The sequence below is a fragment of the Aspergillus lentulus genome (genome assembly GCF_001445615.1).
Source record: "Aspergillus lentulus DNA, contig: Alt09, strain: IFM 54703, whole genome shotgun sequence".
NCBI classification, from domain to species: Eukaryota; Fungi; Ascomycota; class Eurotiomycetes; order Eurotiales; family Aspergillaceae; genus Aspergillus; species Aspergillus lentulus.
The window spans coordinates 1,749,548-1,773,644 of NW_028322117.1; the positions used below are offsets into that span (position 1 = coordinate 1,749,548).

Sequence of the window (24,097 nt, forward strand, 5' to 3'; positions counted from 1 at the left end):
GATCGGGCTAAGGACTGCTGTGATACAAATACGTGTCATCAGCCATCTAATCTCCTTTCAAGAGGTATTCGACATTGTCCAGACAGCGTTGAAGCCTAGGGAGCGTGTGTTTTTTTTCCATCTTGGGGCTTGACGTTACCCCGCAATTTCTGATTACTCACGGTCAATCTTAAGGTTCTTAAGGAGCAATTCTCGAGTCGATATTCATTGTCTCTTGTCAACTTCTCTTCTACCTGATACTGACACAATGACTGTTCCCATCACTGATCACCCCTCGAAGGATCGAATCGAACCAGGCTCTTTCAATGTTCCTGTGGGAAAGTTTCCCCAAACTGCCTCCTCCACGTCCGTTGATGCTGCCAAGGTCGCTTCAGAGGTGATTGGTCGGCTGAATAATGCTCTGAAGCAGAAAAACTACAAGACAATCTCAGATCTATTCCTCGAGGACGCCTACTGGCGGGACCATTTAGGTCTGTCGTGGAACTACCGGACCATCAAAGGCAGAGAGAACATCGCCCGGTTCCTCGAGCATTCCGCACGGCTGGCCCAGATTGATATTGACCAGTCATCGTCCTTCCGTGCGCCCCATGTCGGCCCAATTGATGCGTTTGGTGACATCACCGGCGTGGAGTTCTTCACTACTTTCGCAAACGATGTAGGGCATGGAAGAGGCGTGGTCCGCATGGCGGAGAAGGACGGCGTCTGGAAAATCTTCACTATCTTCACGACCCTCCAGGAGCTCAAGGGGCACGAGGAGGCTGTGAACACCAGTCGGCCGCTGGGAGTGCAGCATGGAGCGCAATTAGGCAGAAGAAACTGGCAGGATAGACGGAGCTCGGACTTGGCTTTTGAGGAGAAGAACCCCGTTGTCTTGGTCATTGGTAGGTCACCATCTCTAGACTGATGTGACGTTGTGCTGACTTGAAAGGCGCCGGTCAATCTGGACTGACAGTCGCCGCTCGTCTCAAGATGCTCAATGTCGACGCATTGGTCATTGACGAGGAGGACCGCATTGGAGACAACTGGCGGCGGAGATATCACCAGCTCGTACTGCATGACCCCGTGTGGTTCGATCATATGCCGTACTTGCCCTTCCCCGCGAGTTGGCCGGTATTCACCCCGAAGGACAAGCTAGCCGAGTTCTTCGAAGCATACGCCAGGCTCCTTGAGCTCAATGTGTGGACGCGGACGAAGCTCAAATCGTCCTCGTGGAGCGATGAAACAAAGCAGTGGACGGTCGTCCTTGAAAGACGACGAGACGACGGCTCAGTTGAGAGCCGAACCCTTCATCCACGGCACGTCATCCAAGCTACCGGCCATTCCGGAGAAAAGAGTCTACCCCGGTTCAAGGGGATGGAGTCTTTCAAGGGTGATCGTATCTGCCACAGCTCCGATTTTACCGCAGCAAATCCGGCTTCCAAGGGCAAAAAAGCGGTGGTTGTCGGATCAGGTAACTCTGGCCACGACATTGCGCAGGACTTTTACGAAAAGGGATACGACGTCACCATGGTCCAACGAAGCACAACATGTGTTATTTCATCCGAATCGATTGTCGAGATCGGGCTCAAGGGCCTCTACGAGGAGGGCGCCCCCCCGACCGAAGACTCGGACCTGTATCTGTGGAGCATCCCGAGTGAGCTGTTCAAGGCGCAGCAGATCAAGTTGACTGCCGCTCAGAATCAACGCGATGCCGCCATCCTCCAAGGACTGGACAAGGCCGGTTTCAAGATTGACATGGGCTCGGACAACGCCGGTCTGCTGATGAAGTACCTGTCACGAGGCGGCGGCTACTACATCGACGTTGGCGGCAGCCAGCTCATTGTGGACGGCAAGATCAAGGTCAAACAGGGCCAGGAGATCACCGAGGTCCTCCCTCACGGACTTCAGTTCGCGGACGGCACGCAGCTGGAGGCGGACGAGATCGTCTTTGCGACCGGCTACCAGAACATGAAGACGCAAGCGCGGGCCATCTTCGGCGACGAGGTCGCCGATCGCATCGAGAGCGTCTGGGGATTCAACGAGGAAGGCGAGATGCGTACGATCTGGGGGCAAAGTGGTCATCCGGGATTCTGGTTCATGGGCGGCAACCTGGCGCTCTGCCGGTACTATTCGCGGTTGTTGGCCTTGCAGATCAAGGCCCTGGTGGAAGGCATCACCATCTATGGAGCGAAGTAGACGCATAGACTCAGTGGAAGACTGGAAAATTGCTTCTCGATATGACCGTCATAATCGTTAATTTGCACTGTTTCTCTACCTCAATTCAGCCACCCCTCCTGCGCCGCAACCCAGACCCCCGTCGTTAGAACCATTGTATAGACTGCAGTCCTGAACTGCCCCTCCGATAGTCCAGACTCATCCGTAGACGAGCCCACACACTCCCGAAGCCCCTCAAGCGGCAGCCGTTCCCAACACCCAACCTCAAATCCCTTTTTCGTTAGCGACGCAACCCGCGCCCCCCGCCGCGTCTTCATATCCACAATCCCAAACACGAATCTGCTGTCCCCTCCAGCCCCCGGCGCCGGATCCGTCGACGACGAAGAAAACGAAGTACTTCGTTTTTCCTCCCCCCGCCTCTTCCACTCCAGCACGTACTCTGCGGCCCCATCCCGTCCCTGAAACCGATATCCGCCAGTGGCTGTCACACGCGCGGTCCACGTGCGCCCTGTCAGCGGGAAATGCACCTCCGCCTCCGCCTGCCCCGGCTCCGGCTCCTCCTTTTTCGCTTTTGTTTTCTGTGCGGGTGGGTGGTAGATCACCCCGGCGACCTCTTGGTTTGCATCTGAATCCGAGGTTAAATTACGGTCGTGGTCATCACCAGATAACGAAGCGTATGCCTCGCTCTGGGTAACATACATATCCCCCGCATGAAGCTTGGGAAGAGTCGCGCACGGCCGGGCCGCAAAGCGCGAAGGTTGCCAGACTTCGAGGACGGGGAGAGGCCGGGTGGATTTCGGGGAGAGGTGTTGGATCTGGAGGAGGAGTTTGGGGGTGAGGCGGAGGCGTTGGGTGGGTTTTGGGGGTGGGCGGGCGAGAGGAAACACTGATTGTTCTTTCAAATGTTTGGGGTGGGTTTGGCGTGGTGGGATGCTGTTCTGTCGTCAGTGGATTTTATTTTTGACGCCATATGGATTGTGGTGCTCATACCTGGTTACGCTCTCTGTGTCGCTGTCGCTGCCGCTGGGGGCGGGGGAGATGGTGTCCATATCTGTAGTTTGCGTAGACAGTCGAGTGAACCAAATGGAAGCGCAAGAATAAAGGCTTGAGGTTAATATCTATATCTATTAATTGACTGACGAGCAGGCGCTGATGCTAAGCTTACAGCAAGACTGGAGCCAAGTGCTTACGGGCTATTTATACATGAACCAAAGTAAGTAACACAGTCCAACGCAACACATTCCCTATGTGGAACAAATCGTATTCGTATCTAAGCTGTCCAGAACAAACGGATACACGGACACCACAGGCTAAGCTAAGAAGACTAGAACCGCACCATTTAGAGACAGGCTACTGCCTTACGAGTACGAGCGGAGCCATACTTGGCAGTTGAAGGGAGAGGGGGTCTACAGCATCGGTTCATCCCGATCCTGGAATCCTTCTGCCTGATTATGCTGCATGATGATTCGTCTGGGATGAATCAAGCTTAATTATTTTTGGCATCTTTTAATGAGTTGCCTTGGGAGTTCAAAAGCTGCGAGATTCATCAAGGCCCAATCGAAAAAGTGGGTAAACGAGTACGAGCCCACCGCCAAGTCAAACGGGTGATTCAGGGAGACGGACGGACAAGCAGTGATGCTAAATTTGACTAGCGGAATTAATTAAGGTGAATAGTAACCAGCAAGGCTCGCACTTCACAAGGCACCCCAGCGATCATCCACTTGTCGGAGATGTTCAAACTCGTCGGCCCACTCATCATGCATAGCCTCAATTGTGATTCCACGGTCCTTTGCAACCGCATACAGCCGGTCGCAGGCAGCTCGAGCTTCACGGAGAACCGCTTCTGGTGCCTGGACCTCTTTCTTCCCGTCCTTGCTACCCTCATAATGCAAGTCGAGCACAAAACCCAGCTTCTTCAGCTCGGGGAGATACTCCTTCGAGGCGAAAGACTCAATCCACTTCTCCCACTTCTCTGACTGACACAGGGATGCGGGACCTCGAAAGTAGAGGGCCGACAAGTTCGGCGGCAGCTTTGTATACAGATTTGGCAGATACTCCTTGTCCTCGAAAATATCCCCCACGCTCAACCGCAGCGTTCGCAGGTTCAGCAGATGCGGAAGCACAGTCACAAACATACTCTCTTTCGCAAACTGGAAATCCAGCCCATGCGTCGAGCGCAGCGTCAGCGTCTGCAGATTATCAACCACATGAGGCAACGCCACCGCCATCCGGCAGAACGCATCCAGCGCATCGTTCTCCACAATCTCCAGCGTGTCCGTGGTGACCTGCGCAGGGGGTCGGTTCGCCGACTCCACCCGCGGATTGGGCTTGGAGTACTTGTCCGTCATCCACTGCGCCACCAGTTCAGGGATATACGTCACCTCGATCTTTCGTTCCGCCGGTGTCCCCTCGTCTACCGTGATGTATCGCGGCGTTGCCTCACCGCGATCGATGGCTTCGCGGTTCGTGCGCTGCAGTTCTGTGTTTGTTGGACCCTCGAATCGTAGACCGGAGGTGAAGATCAGAGCGAGATGTTTTACGCGGCCTTGCAGGATGAAGGGGGTTTGGATGACCTCGCCCGCGGCGGAGCTGACCTCGAGTCGTTCGAGGGGCCAGTGCAGGGGCATCTCTTTGTCGTTGAAGCCCTCCTCGTACCCGCTGTCCATTTCCAGGTCGCGGATGTTGGTAAAGTGCTCGCTGAGGATGGACCATTCCTTGTCCGACGGAGTGTTTTCCTCGATCCGCAGGGAACTGGTGTCCTGGGGGATGCTCTTGAGTTGGGAGATGAGATTGGCTTTATGGTTGTCCTGGTCCTCGCTGTTCGGCCCTTGTACCCGCACTGTGGGTGTTGACAGGTTTGACTGATTTTGAGTAGCATCTACCGTAGCGGCGCGTAGTTGCGTGAAAGCAGGCCATTGTCTAGGCTGGCCACTGGGTTTCCTGAATGGTACCCCAATTTGCTGGGTTGTCCTTCTGGAAGGAAGTGACCAAAATCGCCCCTTGAGGCAGGTGGATAGATAATGACTGCGCTACTCTGGTCAGCTTTAGTTCTGGTTACCAGGGGCCATGGTCAACTCACCATGTTGATTCTGTAGTACGCAAGGGATGAGTCGATGACGAAGTGTTGGAGTGTCGTCCAAATCCAATATCGCCTTATCAGCCCATCCTTATCGCTTATCTTATCATTGTTTGTTTGCTCTGTTTGTTATCCGTGTGTTTCTGCCTGTGGCGATTTGCTGTTGATGGAATTGATTCCATTTACTTACTTAGCTTTGAACATAATGATCATATTCATAGTGAATAACTTCTATTGTAGATATCAATGCAGAAATATGGATAAAGCCCTACAGATGATGACATTGACCTAAGTTTGGCAGTAGGGGCTCCATGGAAGACTATTAACTTCTTTGACCAAAAGCTGCGTCTTAATCTACTAGACAAGACTTGCATAAAAATAGTACCATTAAAATCAACCTAGTAGTCCTTTGGTGCATTCACAGAGTAGGAAGCATCATGCTTTAATAAGCCGCTGTCATTCACCAGACTCAGCTTCTTGTCATTGTTGATATAAGGATATAAACCTGCCATTGCCCCCAATCTTTGCTTCATTGCCCAAATCAAAATGTCGTCTTCAGCTGAGCTAGCTACTGGGACGCCGGAGTGGCTCTATCATGCAACTGCATTTCCTATGGAGATGAATTCATCAACATTTTTCTAAAACTATTTCAAGTTTGACCCATCCGGAAGAGATTGACGCGAGCCTTTTAGGGGACCTCTAGATACCAGACGAAGGTCCTGGAGGGTGCCATCGGCTGAGATCACTTTTATTGACCAACCGTTCAAGCAGGATCCTATATCCTGAAGGGAGTGTCCATCCCCTCCCTCTGGGTGGCCGGGCACCCAGCTCGCACTTCTGAAGAAGTGGTCTCACTTCGTTTCCTCTCCTCAAGGCCACATTTTATCGAGGACGTTTGCTTTCTTTGCTAGATACTTACAGTGTCGCTTTAAAGAAATCGTATTGTCTCTCGAGTTTCTTTCTTCAAAAAAGAAGACATGGAACCAATTGTGATCTTCATTGCGCAACTCACCACGTTGCTCCAAGTGACCACGGTCCTCCGCACTAACCATGGCCTACAATCACGATCTCTCCTGCGTTCTTGAAAGATTCGGGCTCCGTCGCCGGCCTTCGGAAGCTGCGATGAACGGCATCGCTGTCCATCAAGCGCAGCTGCATCCCTCTACGTCTAGTCTGTCACGCCGAGTTGGGGCTTGTGTTCAGACCGGCGGATTGACATCCCTTCATCGATTTCGAGGTCAAGGGAAGGCAAATTCTTCCTCAGGGAGTCCCAACAAATGTTATGTATCGACAACATCTGGTGAAGCAAGAAGCCGTATAGAAGCATCTCAACAAGATCTGGAATCTCTGGAATCGGTAAGCCGGGCCATTTCATTGCTCGTTCTCAGCTGATCTTTCAGAAGGAACTACAACGATGCGACAACACATTGTGGCTGCGAATGACGGCAACTGGGCAACCATTCCAACGACATTTTCGCTTGGCTCCGACGGTCTCCGGGACATTACCCTACTGGTCTTCTTGCGGACAAATTGTTATTCTGATAATTCCCTTACCGTGGCGTGGATATCCACGAAGCGATGATGCAGGCCGGCCTCATTCAGTAGATCCAATCAGCTTTGTAGCGGTATGAGTGGTCTGTCACATGGGATCAACTACACGATTCTGTGTTTAATACCCCCTAGATCGAGGTCTCGATGATGGGCAGAATACGGAGAAGAGCTGCCCTCCCCCATGACATCTGAACCACATTGTGTTTCCTCGACACCAAAGAAAGTTCCACGATGAATCTCATAAGTAGTATTCTGGGAGGCTCTATGCCTCGTCCAATCATGACGCGTGGGCCAACTAAGTACTGCTTTACTATTCATCACTCCTAACTATATAAATGCCACATGACCGGTGACTTGAATGTACACCTGAACCATGGCATCTCAAATTGAACACTTGCTGTGAACACCTTGGAATGCGTTCCAACATCCACCCTTAACTATCCCTGTGCAGAGATAGATGACAACCCACTCGCCATACCCATCTAGGAGGATGACTCAGAGAAAGTTCAAACAGGAACGCTCATCTTCGTCTTCGGGACACAGCGATGGCCACCTCGTCCCTTGCAGCTAGCGACAAACATAGTCGGGAAAGTCGCCAAAGAAAGATGTAGGGTCCACTCCCTGTCTGGAGGATTAGGATGAAATCGTAGCTTTAGTGAAGAATGTGGGGAGTAACTCCAACCTATCTCATGGAGAGACACTTTTCTAATCTTCTTTCTCAGACATCACCAAGAATTGCGTAGTGTGGAAAGAGAAGATGTTTCAATAAATTCACACTTGAATCAACGACAGCACAACGCCACAAGCGCCATTTGACAACCCTCACTCATAATACAATACAACCAGACCTATGATCAAGGAATCGCAGCCAACGCCGCCACCACCCCCCCAACCAAAGGGAACACCCCCCTCACAGCATTCAGCAATCCCCATCTCTCCAAAAGCGACTCAACCTCCGTCCTCGTCGCCTCACTCTCATCCTTAGACCCCACCTTCGCCTCCAGCGAATGATTCGTCCCCATCATAAACGCAAGCGTAAACGGCACAATCCCCACGGTCAAGATCCCCGAAACAGCATACAGGAAGCTACTATTCGGCGCTGCGACCAGCGACAACGCCGTTCCATCACGGACAGGCCAGGCGAGGTAGAAGAAGACTGCGGCGGTAGCGGCCGCGACGGGCGGGTTCTGCATCTTGCCGGCGTTGTAGATGGTGGCCCAGATTTTGGCGGCGACGGAGGGGGTGACTTGTTTTTCCTGGAGGGTTTGGAGGAGGGCAGGGGTGGATATGAGGCTTAGGGAGAATATGTTGCCTGTTTCTGTCAGTTTAATGTCTTCCTGGGATTTTATGTTGAGGGTGAGGGATGACCTGAGAGCCAGGCGGCGCCTGTCAAGCCTAGGACTTGAGCTGCGCGGAATGCGCTTGGAAATTCGCTCATTGTGACAAGTAGTTGTTGGGGTTTACAGTTCGAGGATACAATGGGATTGTGGCACTTGAGTTGATGGATGGGTGGATAGGGCGCGGGAGCTGGCTTATAAGTAAGACGGGGTATGACGACACATTTAAGGATTTGACTTTCGATTGGTCATGAGATCGATGCATTTGAAAACCACTAGGTAACTGATGATATTCTAGACGCATTCCAAGCTCCTGCAAAAGTAAGCTTACCAATAGTAAGAAGATCATGCCATTCTTTATCTAGGATACTTTCGGATTCTGCACTGTCGGCTTTTGCGGGCTTTGAGAGTCCGAGTGTGGATCCAAACAACAAGCACATGGGTATCGTGGTACCAGAAATAGAAGCGATGGTGGTATAAAGTCTAGCAGATTAGCTACTGCTAGAATACTGACTTTATTGATTGTGTGGAAAGTCTCAGCTTCCGCAATTCCTCCTGTTGCTGTCGTAGAGCAAAGTCGAGGCTTTTCCTGATCACTGGTGACCGTGAGCAGCTTACCTATTGCTCTGAAAGAGTCTTCTGCGTCTTCATAATGTGCCAATTCCCTCTCATAATGCCTAAAGGCTAGGTTTGGCATTGAAAGCTTGAACGTAACAGGCCAGGCACCGCGCTTAGAATATATGACCTAGGTCTCTTTTCGAATAATAACCAGGCTCGAAGGGAAATACACCTGAATTTCAATGGATGAAACAAGCCAGATTGGCCACACTTGGCAAAGCTTGTTTTCATCAAGGCTGCCTAGCATTAGTCCAACATCATCTCATCCTCTGCATTTCGGCCGAAACCAGAGCCCGAAATGATCAGGGCCGGGAACATGAAAGATAGGCGAAGCAGCTATGTTTTTCTGACGTTTGCCTTTGACCTTGTCTCCGTGACCTGGTTCAAAAGAAGGCTAGGTGCTTCCATCCGTACAGCATGTCATATGGGTGAAGTTGCACCGGCTCTGCCTCTAGAGAGGGCGGGAATAGCGATGGTTTTGCATGCATGAGCTTCACAATGTCCCACCGCACAGTAAGTTCGGGCAGGTGATCAGGCTTGACCCCAGGACCCCAACTTAACGCATGGTTACAGCATGATAGCCGTCATTCTTTCAGCGATTGATGTATCTGGTTGTAATTTCTTTGTGGCAGCATCATAGTTAGAGATCCCACACAGCGAGACCGAAGCAACCCGCAAGCCAGGGGTTCTCAAAGACGTCCTTGGCAAGTGCTTTTGTCGGTTCTGCGCATTGTTGATTCCTAGAGAGAGCTGGCCGTCCTGCTCTCTGCTCACCACTTCCTGCTTCTGCCTTCTGGTTCTTTGCGATGTTCCGATGGCTTTATTTACTTTTGACCATGTGTTCTGGTATTTCCCAGTTCGCTTGAATTTGACAAAGTCTTTTATCTTCCCGCGGCCACTTCATATAAGCGGAGGGAATCTGTTTCCCGGTCCTTTCGACCTTTTATATCACCTGTGTGACATCAAGCACTGCTTCCCCTGCTATCCACATAGACAAAAATGCCAATATCATGTCCAGGCGGCCGAAATCAGTAGTAATACACACTTAGTATCTAGGAAAGAGAGAATATCGTTTTTGGAAAGCTTAACCCTTCGTAAATTTAATAATAAAGCAATAAAAGGTATCAACTCGTTAATGAACTTTTCCGCTCTTGGTCGACTCTGTCCAAGCCCACGATCTTTGCCTTGAACTAGTGGGTTTGTTGGGGTACTCCGTTCTCTAGTAGGACTTGGGAGCCTTCATTTAACTACTATAGCACATGCAGCTGGATACATTCCGAGGATAAAATAAGTGGCGCTAAAAAGCACTACCCCTGTCGTCTTTTCTTCCACCAACGCGGCTCAACCTGCTCAACCTTTTTAAGACCAACAATTGCTCCTTACCTGTTAACGTTACGTTTCTCTGCCTCCCAAGACGCCAAGAGGCAGGCCATTGCCGACTCATCCCACTGGAAAAATTCCGTCGCGCAGCATGGCCGCGTTCCATCTTTTTCCTCGTCTCCCTTTCGAGCTTCGCTCTAGGATCTGGGATTTGACAGTCGAGCCACGCACTGTTGAGGTCCGTTTTAAGAGAGAGCATGGGTCATGGGGCAAGCTTTTGCATGTAACCTCATCAACACCGGTACCTGCAGTCCTTCAGGCCTGCCATGAAGCTCGAAACCAGGGGCTGTACCAGCAGGCCTTCAAGATTTCCTCAGCGGTTGAGCCGCGGTATGTCTGGGTCAACTTTGAGATTGATATGATCTCCATTGGGCATACTTGGTTTGATATGTTTGAAGCTGCTGAAAAACTACTATTTCGCCGGCTTACCTTTGCACGCGAGAATGATGAATCCTTTTTCCGTATTCACACCTATGAGCTGAGAGAGTTCTCTAATCTGGAGGAAATTCATATTATCTGTGAAGATGGCCTAATGATGTGGCAAGATGCCTGGGAATTTCTTCCCTGGCCATGTCCAAAAAAGAACCTGAGGTTCATTGACAAGCAAACCGGGCAGATTGCGGTTGGCGAGGATCTGGATAGGATGGTGGATGAATGGAGGGCGTCTCTGCCTGATCATTCTAAATGGTTATTCAGGCGCATGTCTTATAGTTCCTAGAACTTGCCGTATGCCGCGGCTCAATATTTAAGAAAAGGTGTCTCAACAAGATGCTTAAATTTCAGAACTCGCTACGCACTACGTTGCCCACAAGATTAGGTACATAGTGCAACCTCAGTACATAGCTTTCTCTCCAACTCGGGAAGGGTCATAAATAGTAAAGTTCATAGTGACAAGTATGAGAGAACTGAACTGGTCCAGAATTAGAATCGCCAAAAGGGCCAGGATCGTGGATCGAATGCAATATGTGACAGTGTGCAGACAGTTCATTGTCGATTGCTCGGAGATGCCAATGCAAATCTACCTCATTAGAAATCGCGTCCATATATAAGGGCGTCGATATGGCTCACTACTCCCAACACCTGGAAGGCGGGAGTAGACCTTATTCCCGACCAACTCGTGGCCTTTTTTCTGGGAGCTTCATCTGCAACATCTGCAAAGTAGAATGTAGTGGGCTCTGCATCACCTTCCTTTTGAGTTCGACTTCTTTCACATTCCCGTGTCGGCGATGGTCTTTCTGGCATCAATTTGCTCGAGTACCACAATGCTCGAGGCCCGCTGAACTGGGGTTGGGGTGATGGACTTGAATCCAGGCATGGTCGTTTCTAGGAAAGCGGGTCTCAAAGTCGAGAAAAAGTACTTGGACTCTATTGTAGAAACATATCGTGTGCTACTAGAATTGCCTGTGTAGGGAGGAAGAATCAAGGCCAGCGACATGTGCTAGCCATGTTGACAGTACTGCGTCTCAATGTCATCATACCGCATAGGAGATTTTTGAGTGAAGAGTCTGTCGAAGCTGGATGAGAAATAGATTGGTCAAGTAAGTATGAACCGCTTCCTGAGTGTCTTTAAGAACTCGTTATTACCCTTTTGTTGCGTGATATTGTCTGCGCTCTTGGGTATATTTCGGCCACCGCAGGTTCTTGGTGGCGGCCTCCAGTTGGATGTTCACTGCCCATAGCTGCCGATATACTGGAAGGTGTAGAAGTCTGAAGACCCTTTTTGTCCACTATAGGCTGTATGCATCTCTTGGGGGCGCGTGATGTACCCATCCACAGGGTCAAACACCCAGTTCAAAATGGCATTTCAAATGCCAATTATATGGCCCTCAGTGATCGTGTTGCCCTTTTTGCAGTTCGTCAGGGGGCATCGCGAGGAAGGCAGCAGCCCAGTGCTGCATTGGCAGGGGCACATGATTGCAGTCCTTCTTCAAGCAGCTAGCTCTTGCACTTCTGGTTCTCCTCACAATAAAAGAGTCCTTGTGTTTGCTTTGTGCAGAAGAGTCGGTCGCACTATTAATGGGGAGTTTGAACAACAACTTTAGCTCTGTCGTTACACCAGGGTCGTCCCACCGCAGTTGGCCGAGGAGGGCCCCGGCGATGCGCGTCCTGGGGCGTCGAGAAGGCGGACGGCGCCCAAGCGCTGGTTATCGAGAACATCAAAAAATTCGCGGTAGAGATCGCTGTTGGTTTGCATCGGGGTCCTATAGTATTCCTCGGGATTGGTAAGGCTGGCTGACCTCGGCCTCCGCCAGGTCAGCTGCCTCATCTGCCGTGTGGTCATCATTTGGGACATTTGTCGAACGGGCTGCGAGGACCATGGGCTTCAAGAGGTCATGAAGCTGCGCGGCTAACTGGGGGAGCGCTTTCGCTATATTATTGCATTCAATCCAGTGGAGATGCTGCGCTCCTGGAACAATGACCACACTTTCTGGGGCCCGCGCTGTCCAAGGTGGTGGACCCGCCTAACACAGTGTGTTGATATTGAGTGGTGGCTCGAGCAGGGTGACCCTGCTGCACTCTGTATGCAAATTCAGACATGAACTCCGCATTGGTACAAGGTAAGCAGGATGTCGCACTTCAAATCGGGCCATCTGAAGTGTTGCATTTGGCACAGTACAAACGAAGCAACTCCACCATTTGTGCACACATCATATTATCACTCCTTAATGTTCGAGTTCCTCAATTACTCCTCGATGCTCGATGGAGCGAAGCCATGTTAGTAACGATAATCTCTTTGGCCGCTAAGTGAGATCGTAGCGATGTTGGGGAGACTGCTTGAGAAGTGGTATGATCAGATAGCGGAGAGCTGGCACATATTTCCCCTGATGGTTGTTTGCATCGAGCATCGGCTGCTGTAGAAAGACAGGTTGGGTATTGTGCAGGCATGAACAGGGTGAATGACGCCATGGGAGGCAATGAGGATATCATTCACCCAAATTAGATGTCCCATATGCAGCTAGTAATTGATCCAAGGTTGCGCCAGAATCTTCACTATTATTTTGGAAGATAGGGAATGCCTTTAATTAATCCAGCTATCCTTATTCTTTCTGAGATTGGCATGACTGTAGATATAGCTTCATGAGACGTGGGAGGCCTTGGTCTCTCAGATAGGCGATGAAGCATATTCTATATCTGGAGAAAATAAGCACTGCCACTATCCCTACTTCCTCCGGACATGATCTGAAACAGCTGGAAGCATCTCATTGTGCTCCTCTACGCCAATTTTCTTCCAAGAGAAGCCAAAGCTCAGCAAGGCAGCCACAGCAGCAGTGGCTGTGGGGAGAAACTATGACAGTAGGTCAGTCAGCTTTGAATACTTTCAGACTACAGGTAACCTAGAAACAATAGCACTCACAAAGACCTTGACCAATGCTTCATTATACGCGAATCGGACTCCGGGGAGCTGGTCAGCAGACAAAACATCGGCATATCCTGTAGCACCAGCATCCAGGATAATTGCTGGCTCAACATTGGGCGCATACTTTTCCAGAGCTGGCGTCAAGCCATTCTGGAAGATAGCCTGCGCCACGGAGATAGCAACGGACCCAGACAGATATTGACACAGAGCAATAGCAGAACTGGCAATAGCAATGGCGTCGGGGCTTAGATATTCTTGGCTTGCGACGATGGGCTAGAAAATGCTGTCAGGTCTTGCATTATGTCGGGTTCCATCCAGACACCAACTACTAACCATGTTCAATGCTGCACCACGTCCAAACCCCGCGACGATCTGATAGCCAATCCACTTCCCCTTGCTTGTATCTGCTGTGAATGTGGTCATGAGTCCAGATCCGACTGCTGTCATCACACTGCCAATGATTGCCCAAGGTGGAACGTAATGGAGCTTGCGAACTATAGATAACAAGTTAGGATTCAGAAGTCTGTGTTCCAAAGAGAGACTGGGTTTTACTTTACCGAGTGCGCCCGACGTCATTGAACCTAGGATCTGACTTATCATAGTCGGCAGCATCATGAGGCCACTACCGGTTGGCGAGGCTCCCTTGACAGCCTGAAACCACAAAGGTAGGTAGTAACCCACCATGATGGTGGCACCGCCTTGCAGACCGGAGATCCAGCAGCCAAAGAAAAGATTTGGCTCGCGAAGAATATGAGGTGGAATTAATGATTCGTCACCCTGATGGATAGCCCATGCGACGAAGAGTGCCAGTATACCAGCACTCCCACAGAGCAGACCAATCACTTTTGCCGAGCTCCAGGGGTAGGTTGCTCCACCCCAATTGATGGCAGTCAGAAGCATGGTACAGGCAATGGCGAAGAGCGCAAAACCCAAGTGATCGAGCTTTCTGGGAAATTTGACGAGAACAGAGCTCATTGGGGGCTTGGTAGTTTGCTCGGGGACGCGGAGTATTAGCATAATGAGCATGGTGACGCCACCAAATGGGAGGAAAACCCAGAAGCCTAGGCATCGACACTCGCCGGTTAGTCTTAGACCTGAATGAATCCAAAATATGGAAATCTGAGGAGCAAGGCAAAGGAAAAACTCACACCAACGCCAGCTGACATGCTCAGTAAAGGCACCCCCAACCAGTGGGCCAACAATACCCCCTATTGCAATCATAGAGATGCCACAAGCTGTTATAAGAGGTCGAATATTGGGAGGGGAGCACGCTGTCAGAATAACGACTGCTCCATTGAAAAGGCCTGAAGCCCCGAGCCCTGCAACAGTCCGGCCAGCGATGACCATGTTGCTTGACGTTGAGAGCGCACAGATGAGATTTCCGAGCTCAAAGATGGCCATAAAACCAACATACAGGTACTTTTCAATGGAGAATGAGTTAGTTGTGGTACCTGTGCTCAGATAGAGCATAACTGAGGGAACATACTTTCAAGGGGAATAAAGTATACATCTTGCCTGCAAGCGGTTGCGTTGCACATCTGACCAGTCAGTGTCTGAACACAAAAGCGATATGAACACGGAACATCGGATGGCCATCTTACAGAGCCAGAAGGAAGGCCGAACCATACCAGTTCACATCCTTAAAACTGTCAAAGTAGTTTGAGATTGTGGGAACGGCCTAGCGTTATTGCATCTGTGTTTAGTAACCCTACCACAGCAACGACACTTTTATGGAAACTCACTGTTGCGACCACATTGATGTCCAGGCCCAGGAGAAGCATTCCCACAATTAGAGCTGCGATGAGATTATACAAAGGAATCCCCCTGAGATAGGGATATCGAGAGCCCGATTCATCAGGACCACTGATTGATGCTGGTCCACTAAATGTAGGACTTTGAGTACCAGGCACCTTCTCCGTGTCCAGTGGGCGTCCAGCTTCAGCGGCACTTTCGAGAGGACAGACTGACATGACTGACTCGAGTGTGTAGGGTTGCCTAATCAAGAAAGGTTTTGTGATGGGCATGCAAAAGAATTGAGGGCCTTGGGGAGAAAAGAGATGGGTGAGATAAGGCCGTGTGGAAAAGGGGGAGGTTCCAAGGACATTTTTATAACAGGACAGGCAGGCAGCATAATCAGAATATTAATACCACCACAGCTGATAACTCATTATCCTGAAAGTGATCATTAAGAGTGTGTCACAGATCCCACCATCCCTGGTTGTGTTCCTCTAGCGAATCAGAGAACAGACTCCACACAGTGACCATTTGCAGCAGCACTTGAGGCCACTGAACTGTCCACATTTATTAAATCTGAAGGTTCTACATTTAAACCAGTTAATTTGCCCATTCTGAAAACCCCCAGGCCAGTGGGATTCATGTTTACGTTCCCATAGAGGATGTTCCCTGATCAGGCTAAGCGCCGCATAGATCCAATTTTGGTATCTATGATCTCTTCTATGTCGAATTTCTCCAAGATGTCGGATACCAGCTTGGTGATTTCACTTGTGATAGTAGTCGGGCCGAAGAAAACACTTTGGATGGCTGGGATTCGGAATACCACTTTTTCAATCCGGTAGCATCACAGGGTTATTTTGCCAGAGAAATGCACTTTAGCTTAAGCAGGGCTGAGGTAGGTATCAAGTCTTCGGATTGGATCAAGCTTTTAGTCATGTACTTAATGGACACATTAGCAATGAAGGGCTCCTCCCCCGCAGAAACACGATATAAATAGCTAACATTGTTCCCTCATGAATCACAAGCTTCACTATTAACTACACTAACGCAGCCCACACAAACTATTCCCCCGCCTGCAATCACTTTATCAATATACGCCTTGCATCTTGAAATTCGTCAAACTAATAGCCGTTCCCTTTCCCAATCCGGAACATCATGGCGTCTACTGATAATGAAAGGCCTGCTGGAGGGCGCAAAAGGGGCACAATCATTGTGGTATGCACTATCAGCAATATTGTGGTTTTGTATCCTTCTGGCTGTCTTCCGGTTGCTTAGAAATTCTCCTAGACCGAACCTGCCATATTTCCAGAAGAGAACCTATCGACCTTCCTCCATACTATCCTGATCACCACCACAACCTCAGGCCAGCAACAGCCTACTGAGAACTGCATGGTACACCACTGGGACCATCCTGTCTCAGCTCAGAGCCGGTCTGTAATGATCCAGACTGGTTTATCTATAGATAGTCTCAGCTACATTGAAGGGTTCCGCGAGCTGAGCCGTCTCAAACTACCTCAGTCTCGATCTTCCCCGCAGGAGATACATGACTATCTATCTTTGTTAATCCGGGAAATGCCTATCGCACTTTGCCCGACTAGTGATGATGCTGAGGGCCATCAGGCAGGGATTGTCCAACTAGTGAAAAGGTTAGAAGAAGATGAGACTCTTGATACGGACAGGGAAGTGCTGCTGTGCTGTGCACAAGTAATTGGAAGTACTGCAGACACGCTGTTTGCTGATGAAGACAGTGTTTGGAGATGGGAAAAGCCCACGAGTGTGTATCACACGCCCTGGAGGAAGGGGTGGGCAAGCACTATTGATGATGCTGTAGAGGCAGCAGTCTGGGCAGCAGGGCGGAACACCTCACTTCGAGTTGAAGGGGTGGATAGAAGACAGAAGGATTTCATGTTTAATAGAGATGGGTGTATCTCAGTGATTATTCCTCCAAAGTCCTTCAGGGAATGAGTGGGGAATGCTGTGTACCTGTTATCCTACCTGCTCTTATGATTATAATTCACACCACATATGTTGGCCCATATTTGAGTTAGTGTGGGCGCAGGGTCTGACAATCGGGGACAGATGCGGCGCAAGAAGCCAACGGATTCGGTCTGTTGCACACCGATGAGATTGAGGTCGACTGGTCCACGGTTCAGTGAGGAATAGTCTTTGTGATTCAGTGAAGGGTGGCTGGGAGACGGACGAGTTACGTCCGGTCTTGACTTGCTGCTGTTTCCCGTGCTCATGTAGTTGGCGAAGAAGTCTATGATCAATCCTAGGTGTTTTGGGGGCTGATTCTAAACACAGCGGTGTCATGAAAGCTAACAATCTGCCCGACAACATTGACATTGCTAGCAGCGGATTCGACGGACCTCAATGAACACATGAGCACAGTTTATCAACATTTCCTCGTCTGTGTCAACATGGGTAAATCAGGCAACTCAGACAGTGCTCTGGCAATTGCTAAAAGTTGTCTGTCATGTATGTCCAACCGTGTCAGAGCTGCAGCTAGCGCTAGCCGTTGAGATAGGGTAAGCATTCGTCGACGAGAGGTTGTGATTGACCAGGATATTCTGATATCAGTGCGTGCAACCTTTTGAGCTTGAAGAAACAGGGACTGTACGGCTAGTTCATCAGACCGCACATGACCACATTGATTGCGTGCGCGAGGGATACTTCCCGCAGGCTCAACAGAAGATCCTGAGCACTTGCCCTGGAATATCTTTTCATGGCAGAGTTCGCCCTGCCCGCCTTTGCGAGTCGGACGAAAAATCCGAGCCAAGGGTGCAGCAACATCCATTTCTCAACTACGCTGCAAGCCAGTGGTCATCTCACTACTCTCTCATTGATTATGGCAGAGGTGTCCAGGACCTCCTCCTGTCTTTCCTGGCAAGACGAGGCACGAGTTCCTGGCCCCAAAATACAGACACCACGACTAGAGCCAGTCCAACCCTCGCAATTTTACTGGTGTCCATATACTGGCATTCCTTGGCTCCCCAGAGCCCCTGCTCCTTTCTCAAGAGCCAGCTCCCCAGCCTGATTGACTCCAAGTCCGACAGGTCCCATCAAGCCAATGCCGCGGTGACATACTTTATACTTTCTTGACCACCGCTTGGATGATATGGTGGGGATAAGTGTCTGCTCCTGACCGGCCACGGAATAGTCGCGAAATTCCAGCATATGCTAGCGCTGCCGCTGCTAGCAGTCAGGATGGGGATGGCTCCATTACTAGTGAGCCTCATCGACTGAAAATAAGCCCGCGAGGGCATCAATCTTACCCAGACCTGAGAGCGTGTATGGCACTATAGATACTTTGCTGAGAAGTTGACTTAAACTATGTGTAGGTCTCAATAGAATGTTCTACGTTTGATTACTATTCAAATATGTGACCTCGGTATCCGAAAAGTATACTTGATAAGATAATCACTATACACTAACTACTTAATTCATGCACGCAACTCCAAATTACCGATGGTTGTTGTTATGTACTGAAAAGTCTTGTACACCGTTACTCCCTGTACACAGCTGATATTGAGTTCATTAGGATCGGATCTGACAGGAGTAAAAATACGCACAAACGTTGTTGGTTTGTCCGTCAACCACTGGGAGAAAGCTTAGCCTGCTCAGTTTTTCGTCTCGAGGTATTCTCCATATCTGACTGCCTCATTTCTATCAATCCATTCCTGCCAGAGCTCCTCCTGCTGGACTGGTGGGATCATGCCGTTCACACGCCAATTGTCCGGGGGATGCTCATAAATGTTGTATTCCCATTTGATGCCTTTGGGGCCCAGTATGGGCTCCACGATACCATTGACGCTTTCAATGAAATCTAATCGAGCCTGCTCATTAGGGAACGAGCGGGCTGCATGGTCGAGGACGAAGAAGACGGTATGAGGGGGTGTTTTGCCACCGCTGTAAAATGTCCCGATGCGATTTTCGTGGAAGAACACGTTGACGAGGAAGGCAGGAATGCCTAATCTGACATAGTTATCGGTGATGGCTTTGGCCAGAGTGTCCTTTTCAATCTTGGACAAAGTATCCGGCGTGATTTCAAAGGTCCAACGTGGCATAGCGCTGTGAGCAAATCTGAAATCTGAAAAAAAGAGTCAAAACGCACAGGATATGGTGCAATACACCGGAGGGATGTGTATTTGAATTAAAGATATATACCCTCTTCTCTCCACCCAATGTCCCGTGTTTACATCTATAACCGAGGACCGAAGTTTCCACAGTTATACTACAGGTCCAGACATTCCTGGACATAGTCATGGATTGCCTGACACTCATTGGGTGGTCAGTGATTACTCTTCATATAGTAATCGTAATTCAGTCCTAGGCAGAGATCATTAATCAAATTTTCCTCGGCTCTCTAGCTGTGACAGTCAATGGAGGAGTCTTGAATTCATAAAGACGCTGGCCTTTTCCGTGAGTTTGAGCGCCCTCATTCCTTTCATCAATCCTGTTCTTGGCAGATTGCATATTGTCTCATTATTTTCAATGTCTCCCATCCTTCAAGCCGATGTTTATGTGTCTTCGCGCCTCCCGCTCGCAGTCAAGCGGGCCGGCGAGTCGAGCTACTTCTCCCCAATCACTTGCACTCTGATCCACGGGCAATCAAAAGCTGTCTTAGTAGACACACCCATTTCTATTTCCCAAACTGAGGACCTGGTCAGCTGGATTAAGGAAACTGCACCTGGCAAAGACCTCCAATATGTTTATATCACCCATGGCAATGGAGACCATTGGTTCGGCATCAGCGTACTTCGAAAGCACTGGCCTAACCTGCATGCCCTTGCCACACTTGGCACGGTCCAACACATGCAGGAACAGGTAAAGCCAGAGATTTTTGACGGGGTGTGGCGCACCTTGTTCCCTGGGGATCAAATCCCTCCCAACCCAGAGCTGGCCAAGCCAATGGCATCACCCGTCTTTGAGCTTGAAGGGAAGGAGTTTCATGCAGTCGAGGTTGGTCATACTGATACCTACAACACCACGGTGCTTCATGTGCCCAGTATCAGGCTTGTGGTGGCGGGTGATGCTGTTTATGGCGATGTCCACCAGTATTTCGGCGAGGCCAATACAACCGAGAAAAGAAAAGAGTGGCTACGAGCCCTCGATACCATTGAGGCTCTCGAGCCCCACGCTGTTATTGCAGGCCACAAGCGACCGGGAACCGTTGACGGGCTCTTCAACTTGCACAGGACTCGCCAATACATTCTTGATTTCGAAGAAGCGGTTGCATCGACTTCGAATTGGCACGAACTATGGGAAGAGATGAAAAGGCGGTATTCTGGACGGATCAACCCTCATGCGATCCTAAGAGGTGCTTTGGCAGCCTTTCCAGACAGTTAGCGGGTTTGACCTTGGCAGGGAGGTCAAGCATAAACTCGCTACTCGTGCTTTTCGTCCATTTGTTGATAATATCAACCTTTGAAGGATGTTTAGCAGGCCAGGTCTGCCTGAGAGATTGCAATCAACACTTGAAGATAGCATGACTCATGTTGTTCAAGGATATCTTGATAGTGGAGTTAATTCAACCTCTGTGACAGGAACGTCGTGCAACAGGGAAGACCATATTATTATTTTCTGCTATGGATGGCTGGACATAGGTTATTAAACTACTCTTTAAATATGGCGCTAGAGTCAATAAGCTAGATTCCATCATTCCACGGCTAAACTCTATTATCCTAGGCAGCTATTTATATTGAACTTGATGCTGTAAGGCTTCTAATTAAAGATGATACAAAGGTTGATACTAAAGATAAAGATTAGAAAACTCCTCTTAGCTAGGTGATCTATATAGGCACCAGAGATGAGAGACTAGAAGTGAACAACTTGAAAAATCAAATTTTGTACCATCTTATTACCTTTGCACTCGCGACATGCTGCTTCGACCATGCTAGAAGAAAGGTCCAGCCCAACTACTCGTCGAGCTCCGTGTTGAATGGCTTTGCCGGAAAAGAAGCCCGAACTGCAGACAAGGTCGAGAACATGCAGCCCCTCGATATCGTCAACGTATGTTAGAAGAGTAGCGGTGTCAAGCAGGCTACTGGGCAGCTGCTTGATGGAATCATGAGAATGCCGTTACGGGCGGACAGTGATAGGACTACAGAGGGTGTGGTGAAAAACTGCGTTAAAGACCAGCACTAATTCTTAGCTTCCAGAGGTACACTTATATTTGGTTATGGGGCCTCGTTCGGGGAACTTACACACTCTTGCACTATTTTGGCAAAGTAAGCACAGCTCCTCAGCAACCTAGCATTCCAATTTCTCCAGTGGTTGGGCATATGATAGAAGGGACTGCTTCCGTCGCCAACAGGGGTTGACGACTGCTGTGAAGACCATTAGGGAGGGTAATAAAAAGATGGTCACTTCGTTACCATGCAGGGATAAATCCAAACCAAGCCTAACAAGAAATCCCACTGCATCTCTGGATCTCAGCAGTGTTAGTGAGTAGCAGAAGACTGTCTGTTCCCTCTCTCAGCCACGTTGATGTCATAACCAGCACTAAGTAACTTGATTATGTTCTGGTTCTTTTGATCAGCAGCATCAGCTCCTGCTAAATATAAATGCAGCGGAGATTTCCCAAAGTTATTTGGAGAGGCTAAAAGTTCTTTTTCGCGCTCTGTGGCTACCTGGATGATATGGCGGACCACCACATCATACTCAATGTCCCCATTGTCTGCGGCTACATGGAGAGCAGTATTCCCACACTTATCTCGAATTGTCCAGTCGGCGCCATGACTCAGGAAGTACTCTATCAATTGTATTTTTGCCTTGTTATGCTCTGAGTCACCGTGCTCGCAGAGTAGATGGAGAGCTGTTTTGCCATCCTTATCTTGTGCGTTAATGTCCGCACCCGCTGAGAGACAACTGGTAATCGAATCATTGATATCCCCATCCATGACATGGCTGCCGTAGTACGTGCAAGTGTCGAGCATCGCCGGTGTCGCTGCAGTAATATCAAGGTCGACTTTCCCCTGCTTGTAGAGGTCCACGAGCGTACGAACCGTGCCGGGATATGCTTCACGAACACATGTTTCAAATCCGGACTGAATATAACCGTTTGATTTCCAGAACACTGGTGGATTATTCATTCCCGCAATGAGAATCACCAGCTCCGGGCATCTACCCATCACAGCGATATCGAATGGGGTGCGGCCAGGCCGACCGGGGGGGCTGCTTTCCGCGAGAGGGTCTGCTCCGAAATCAAGAAGCAGCTGCACCGTAGGTGGGTGAAATAGGGAGACTGCGAAATGTAAGAGTGTATAGCCTTTTTCGAAGTAATGTCCACGACGTTCTGGAACCCAGGAAGATGGGATATCCTTCAGAGAAGCAAGGGGTGCGTTGAGGTCGTAACCGCGCGGGTCCCGCGTCATTGCATCCAGGAGAATCCTACTAACCTCGACCCTGCGATGTAAAACGGCCGAAACCAAAGGGATGTGGCCGTATTTATCTGTCGCGAGCGCGTCTGCGCCATTTTCCAGAAGGACTTTGACTATATGGTCGTGCCCTGAGCGACTTGCATAATGTAAGGCTGTGTGACCACCCGGCCCGCAAGCGGAAATATCTCCTCCAGCGGCCTGGATGGCCCGTATCACTTTCTCAGCGGTAGGCCTGGAGAGATCGTTGTGTAGAAAGGCGAGCGTAGGTCTACGGCGAGCTGGTTTCAAAACATCCGCACCAGCCTCTAGAAGCTGCACGGCTATAGCATCTTGGCCCTTCTTAAGAGCAACATGCAGTGCCGTCTCGCGCTTACCACATCTCACAGAGATATCTGCTCCGCATTTCAGGAAAGCCGCCAGCAGGACCTCGTTCCCAGCGGCAGCAATATAGTGGAGCATAGACCGGCCGTTGGCAGCCCGACACCTGAGCAGTATACTCGACTTGGCAGCGACATAATTGAGAACAAAGTCTGATTGCAACTTGGCGAAGTTGTCTTTCTTGGCTATTCGATGGAAAAACAATTGGTCGTATAGCCGTGGGGTTCCAACTGCAGCGAAGTATTTCGACGTAAGGACGAACTTCGCGAGATCTCCCAGGGAGAGGTTCTCGCAGATCTCAAGGAGAATCTCGAGGGGGATTGTTGAAAGGTCTTGTGGCATGGCTTGTCGAGAGTTCGTAGTCGCACACTCATGAGATTAGGAAATGGTTGAATCCAAACGGCCCAGGGAACGAGGACAGTTCGTATTCGCTTCTGTAGCGGCTTCACGTTGCCGCTCCACTGCCTTTGCTTGGGAAGCTGTTGTTACGGCAGCCTCTGGCGCCTCCGCCGCCAGAACTAATGGATAATGAAATACCAAATACGCCTAAAGATATTCTGTCCCCAGACTCCCAACAAAGCGGGGGTTTGGCCTTCCCAGACGCTCACACTCTGTTTCTTGGCCTGTACCCGAAACCACGTTGATCCCTACGGGATACTGTCAAGACAATCCCGACTTGACTGTGTTGCGGTATAGAATGTATAAGGCTTCAGTGAATAATGAATTGCTGTAAAGTACTGTATACCTTACCACCATAACGTGGTTTGGAAGCGACGGGTCTGATCTGGCGATCTGGCTTGATGCCCGCTAACTGAATTAAAAGGGACTAATAGATCTTGAATGTCTAGGAGGCTCGAATTTTACCATAAGCCTGGTCTGGCTGGGATACAGCCAACAGGTGGGATTTGTCTCTGTTCCTGAGCTTGAGCATACTAGGCTATTCGGACTACTTTTATATCTGTAGGAAACAGACAAAAATGGAGATGGGTCTAAGTAATTAAGTTTAGAGGTATTAATTCTGTATAGTATAACCTATGATGTTATTCTTCCCAATGGATATGGGGAGAAGAGGGAGATTATTGGTCAAGGAGACTGGGTGATTAAGACAAGCTTCACTAGGAAGCATGAG

At 49.7% G+C, this 24,097-nt stretch overlaps 8 protein-coding genes across 8 annotated transcripts; 2 read left to right on the forward strand and 6 right to left on the reverse strand.

Moving 5' to 3' along the window:
- Positions 1 to 247: 247 nt before the first annotated feature.
- On the forward strand, positions 248 to 2,175 carry ALT_5397 (flavin-containing monooxygenase; the record flags this gene model as incomplete). The annotated part of the gene is made up of 2 exons (XM_033563688.2): positions 248 to 881; positions 929 to 2,175. 2 exons carry the CDS (start codon positions 248 to 250, stop codon positions 2,173 to 2,175), a joined length of 1,881 nt encoding a protein of 626 aa, XP_033419579.2.
- Positions 2,176 to 2,255: 80 nt separating this feature from the next.
- On the reverse strand, positions 2,256 to 3,203 carry ALT_5398 (uncharacterized protein; the record flags this gene model as incomplete). Its single annotated transcript, XM_033563689.2, has 2 exons — positions 2,256 to 3,087; positions 3,145 to 3,203. 2 exons carry the CDS (start codon positions 3,201 to 3,203, stop codon positions 2,256 to 2,258), a joined length of 891 nt encoding a protein of 296 aa, XP_033419580.2.
- Positions 3,204 to 3,848: 645 nt separating this feature from the next.
- On the reverse strand, positions 3,849 to 5,236 carry ALT_5399 (uncharacterized protein; the record flags this gene model as incomplete). The annotated part of the gene is made up of 2 exons (XM_033563690.2): positions 3,849 to 5,183; positions 5,234 to 5,236. The coding sequence occupies 2 exons, from the start codon at positions 5,234 to 5,236 to the stop codon at positions 3,849 to 3,851; spliced, it is 1,338 nt and encodes a 445-aa protein (XP_033419581.2).
- A 2,399-nt stretch (positions 5,237 to 7,635) lies between these two features.
- On the reverse strand, positions 7,636 to 8,219 carry ALT_5400 (anthrone oxygenase family protein; the record flags this gene model as incomplete). Its single annotated transcript, XM_033563691.2, has 2 exons — positions 7,636 to 8,093; positions 8,150 to 8,219. The coding sequence occupies 2 exons, from the start codon at positions 8,217 to 8,219 to the stop codon at positions 7,636 to 7,638; spliced, it is 528 nt and encodes a 175-aa protein (XP_033419582.2).
- A 3,947-nt stretch (positions 8,220 to 12,166) lies between these two features.
- On the reverse strand, positions 12,167 to 15,444 carry ALT_5401 (MDR family MFS transporter; the record flags this gene model as incomplete). Its single annotated transcript, XM_089599904.1, has 9 exons — positions 12,167 to 12,382; positions 13,292 to 13,402; positions 13,472 to 13,747; positions 13,808 to 13,968; positions 14,032 to 14,568; positions 14,623 to 14,893; positions 14,961 to 15,012; positions 15,076 to 15,152; positions 15,217 to 15,444. 9 exons carry the CDS (start codon positions 15,442 to 15,444, stop codon positions 12,167 to 12,169), a joined length of 1,929 nt encoding a protein of 642 aa, XP_089455781.1.
- A 3,384-nt stretch (positions 15,445 to 18,828) lies between these two features.
- ALT_5402 (uncharacterized protein) lies at positions 18,829 to 19,275 on the reverse strand (the record flags this gene model as incomplete). Its single annotated transcript, XM_033563693.2, has 1 exon — positions 18,829 to 19,275. One exon carries the CDS (start codon positions 19,273 to 19,275, stop codon positions 18,829 to 18,831), a length of 447 nt encoding a protein of 148 aa, XP_033419584.2.
- A 427-nt stretch (positions 19,276 to 19,702) lies between these two features.
- Positions 19,703 to 20,557, forward strand: ALT_5403 (MBL fold metallo-hydrolase; the record flags this gene model as incomplete). The annotated part of the gene is made up of 1 exon (XM_033563694.2): positions 19,703 to 20,557. The coding sequence occupies one exon, from the start codon at positions 19,703 to 19,705 to the stop codon at positions 20,555 to 20,557; it is 855 nt and encodes a 284-aa protein (XP_033419585.2).
- Positions 20,558 to 21,651: 1,094 nt separating this feature from the next.
- On the reverse strand, positions 21,652 to 23,310 carry ALT_5404 (uncharacterized protein; the record flags this gene model as incomplete). The annotated part of the gene is made up of 1 exon (XM_033563695.2): positions 21,652 to 23,310. One exon carries the CDS (start codon positions 23,308 to 23,310, stop codon positions 21,652 to 21,654), a length of 1,659 nt encoding a protein of 552 aa, XP_033419586.2.
- Positions 23,311 to 24,097: the final 787 nt, after the last annotated feature.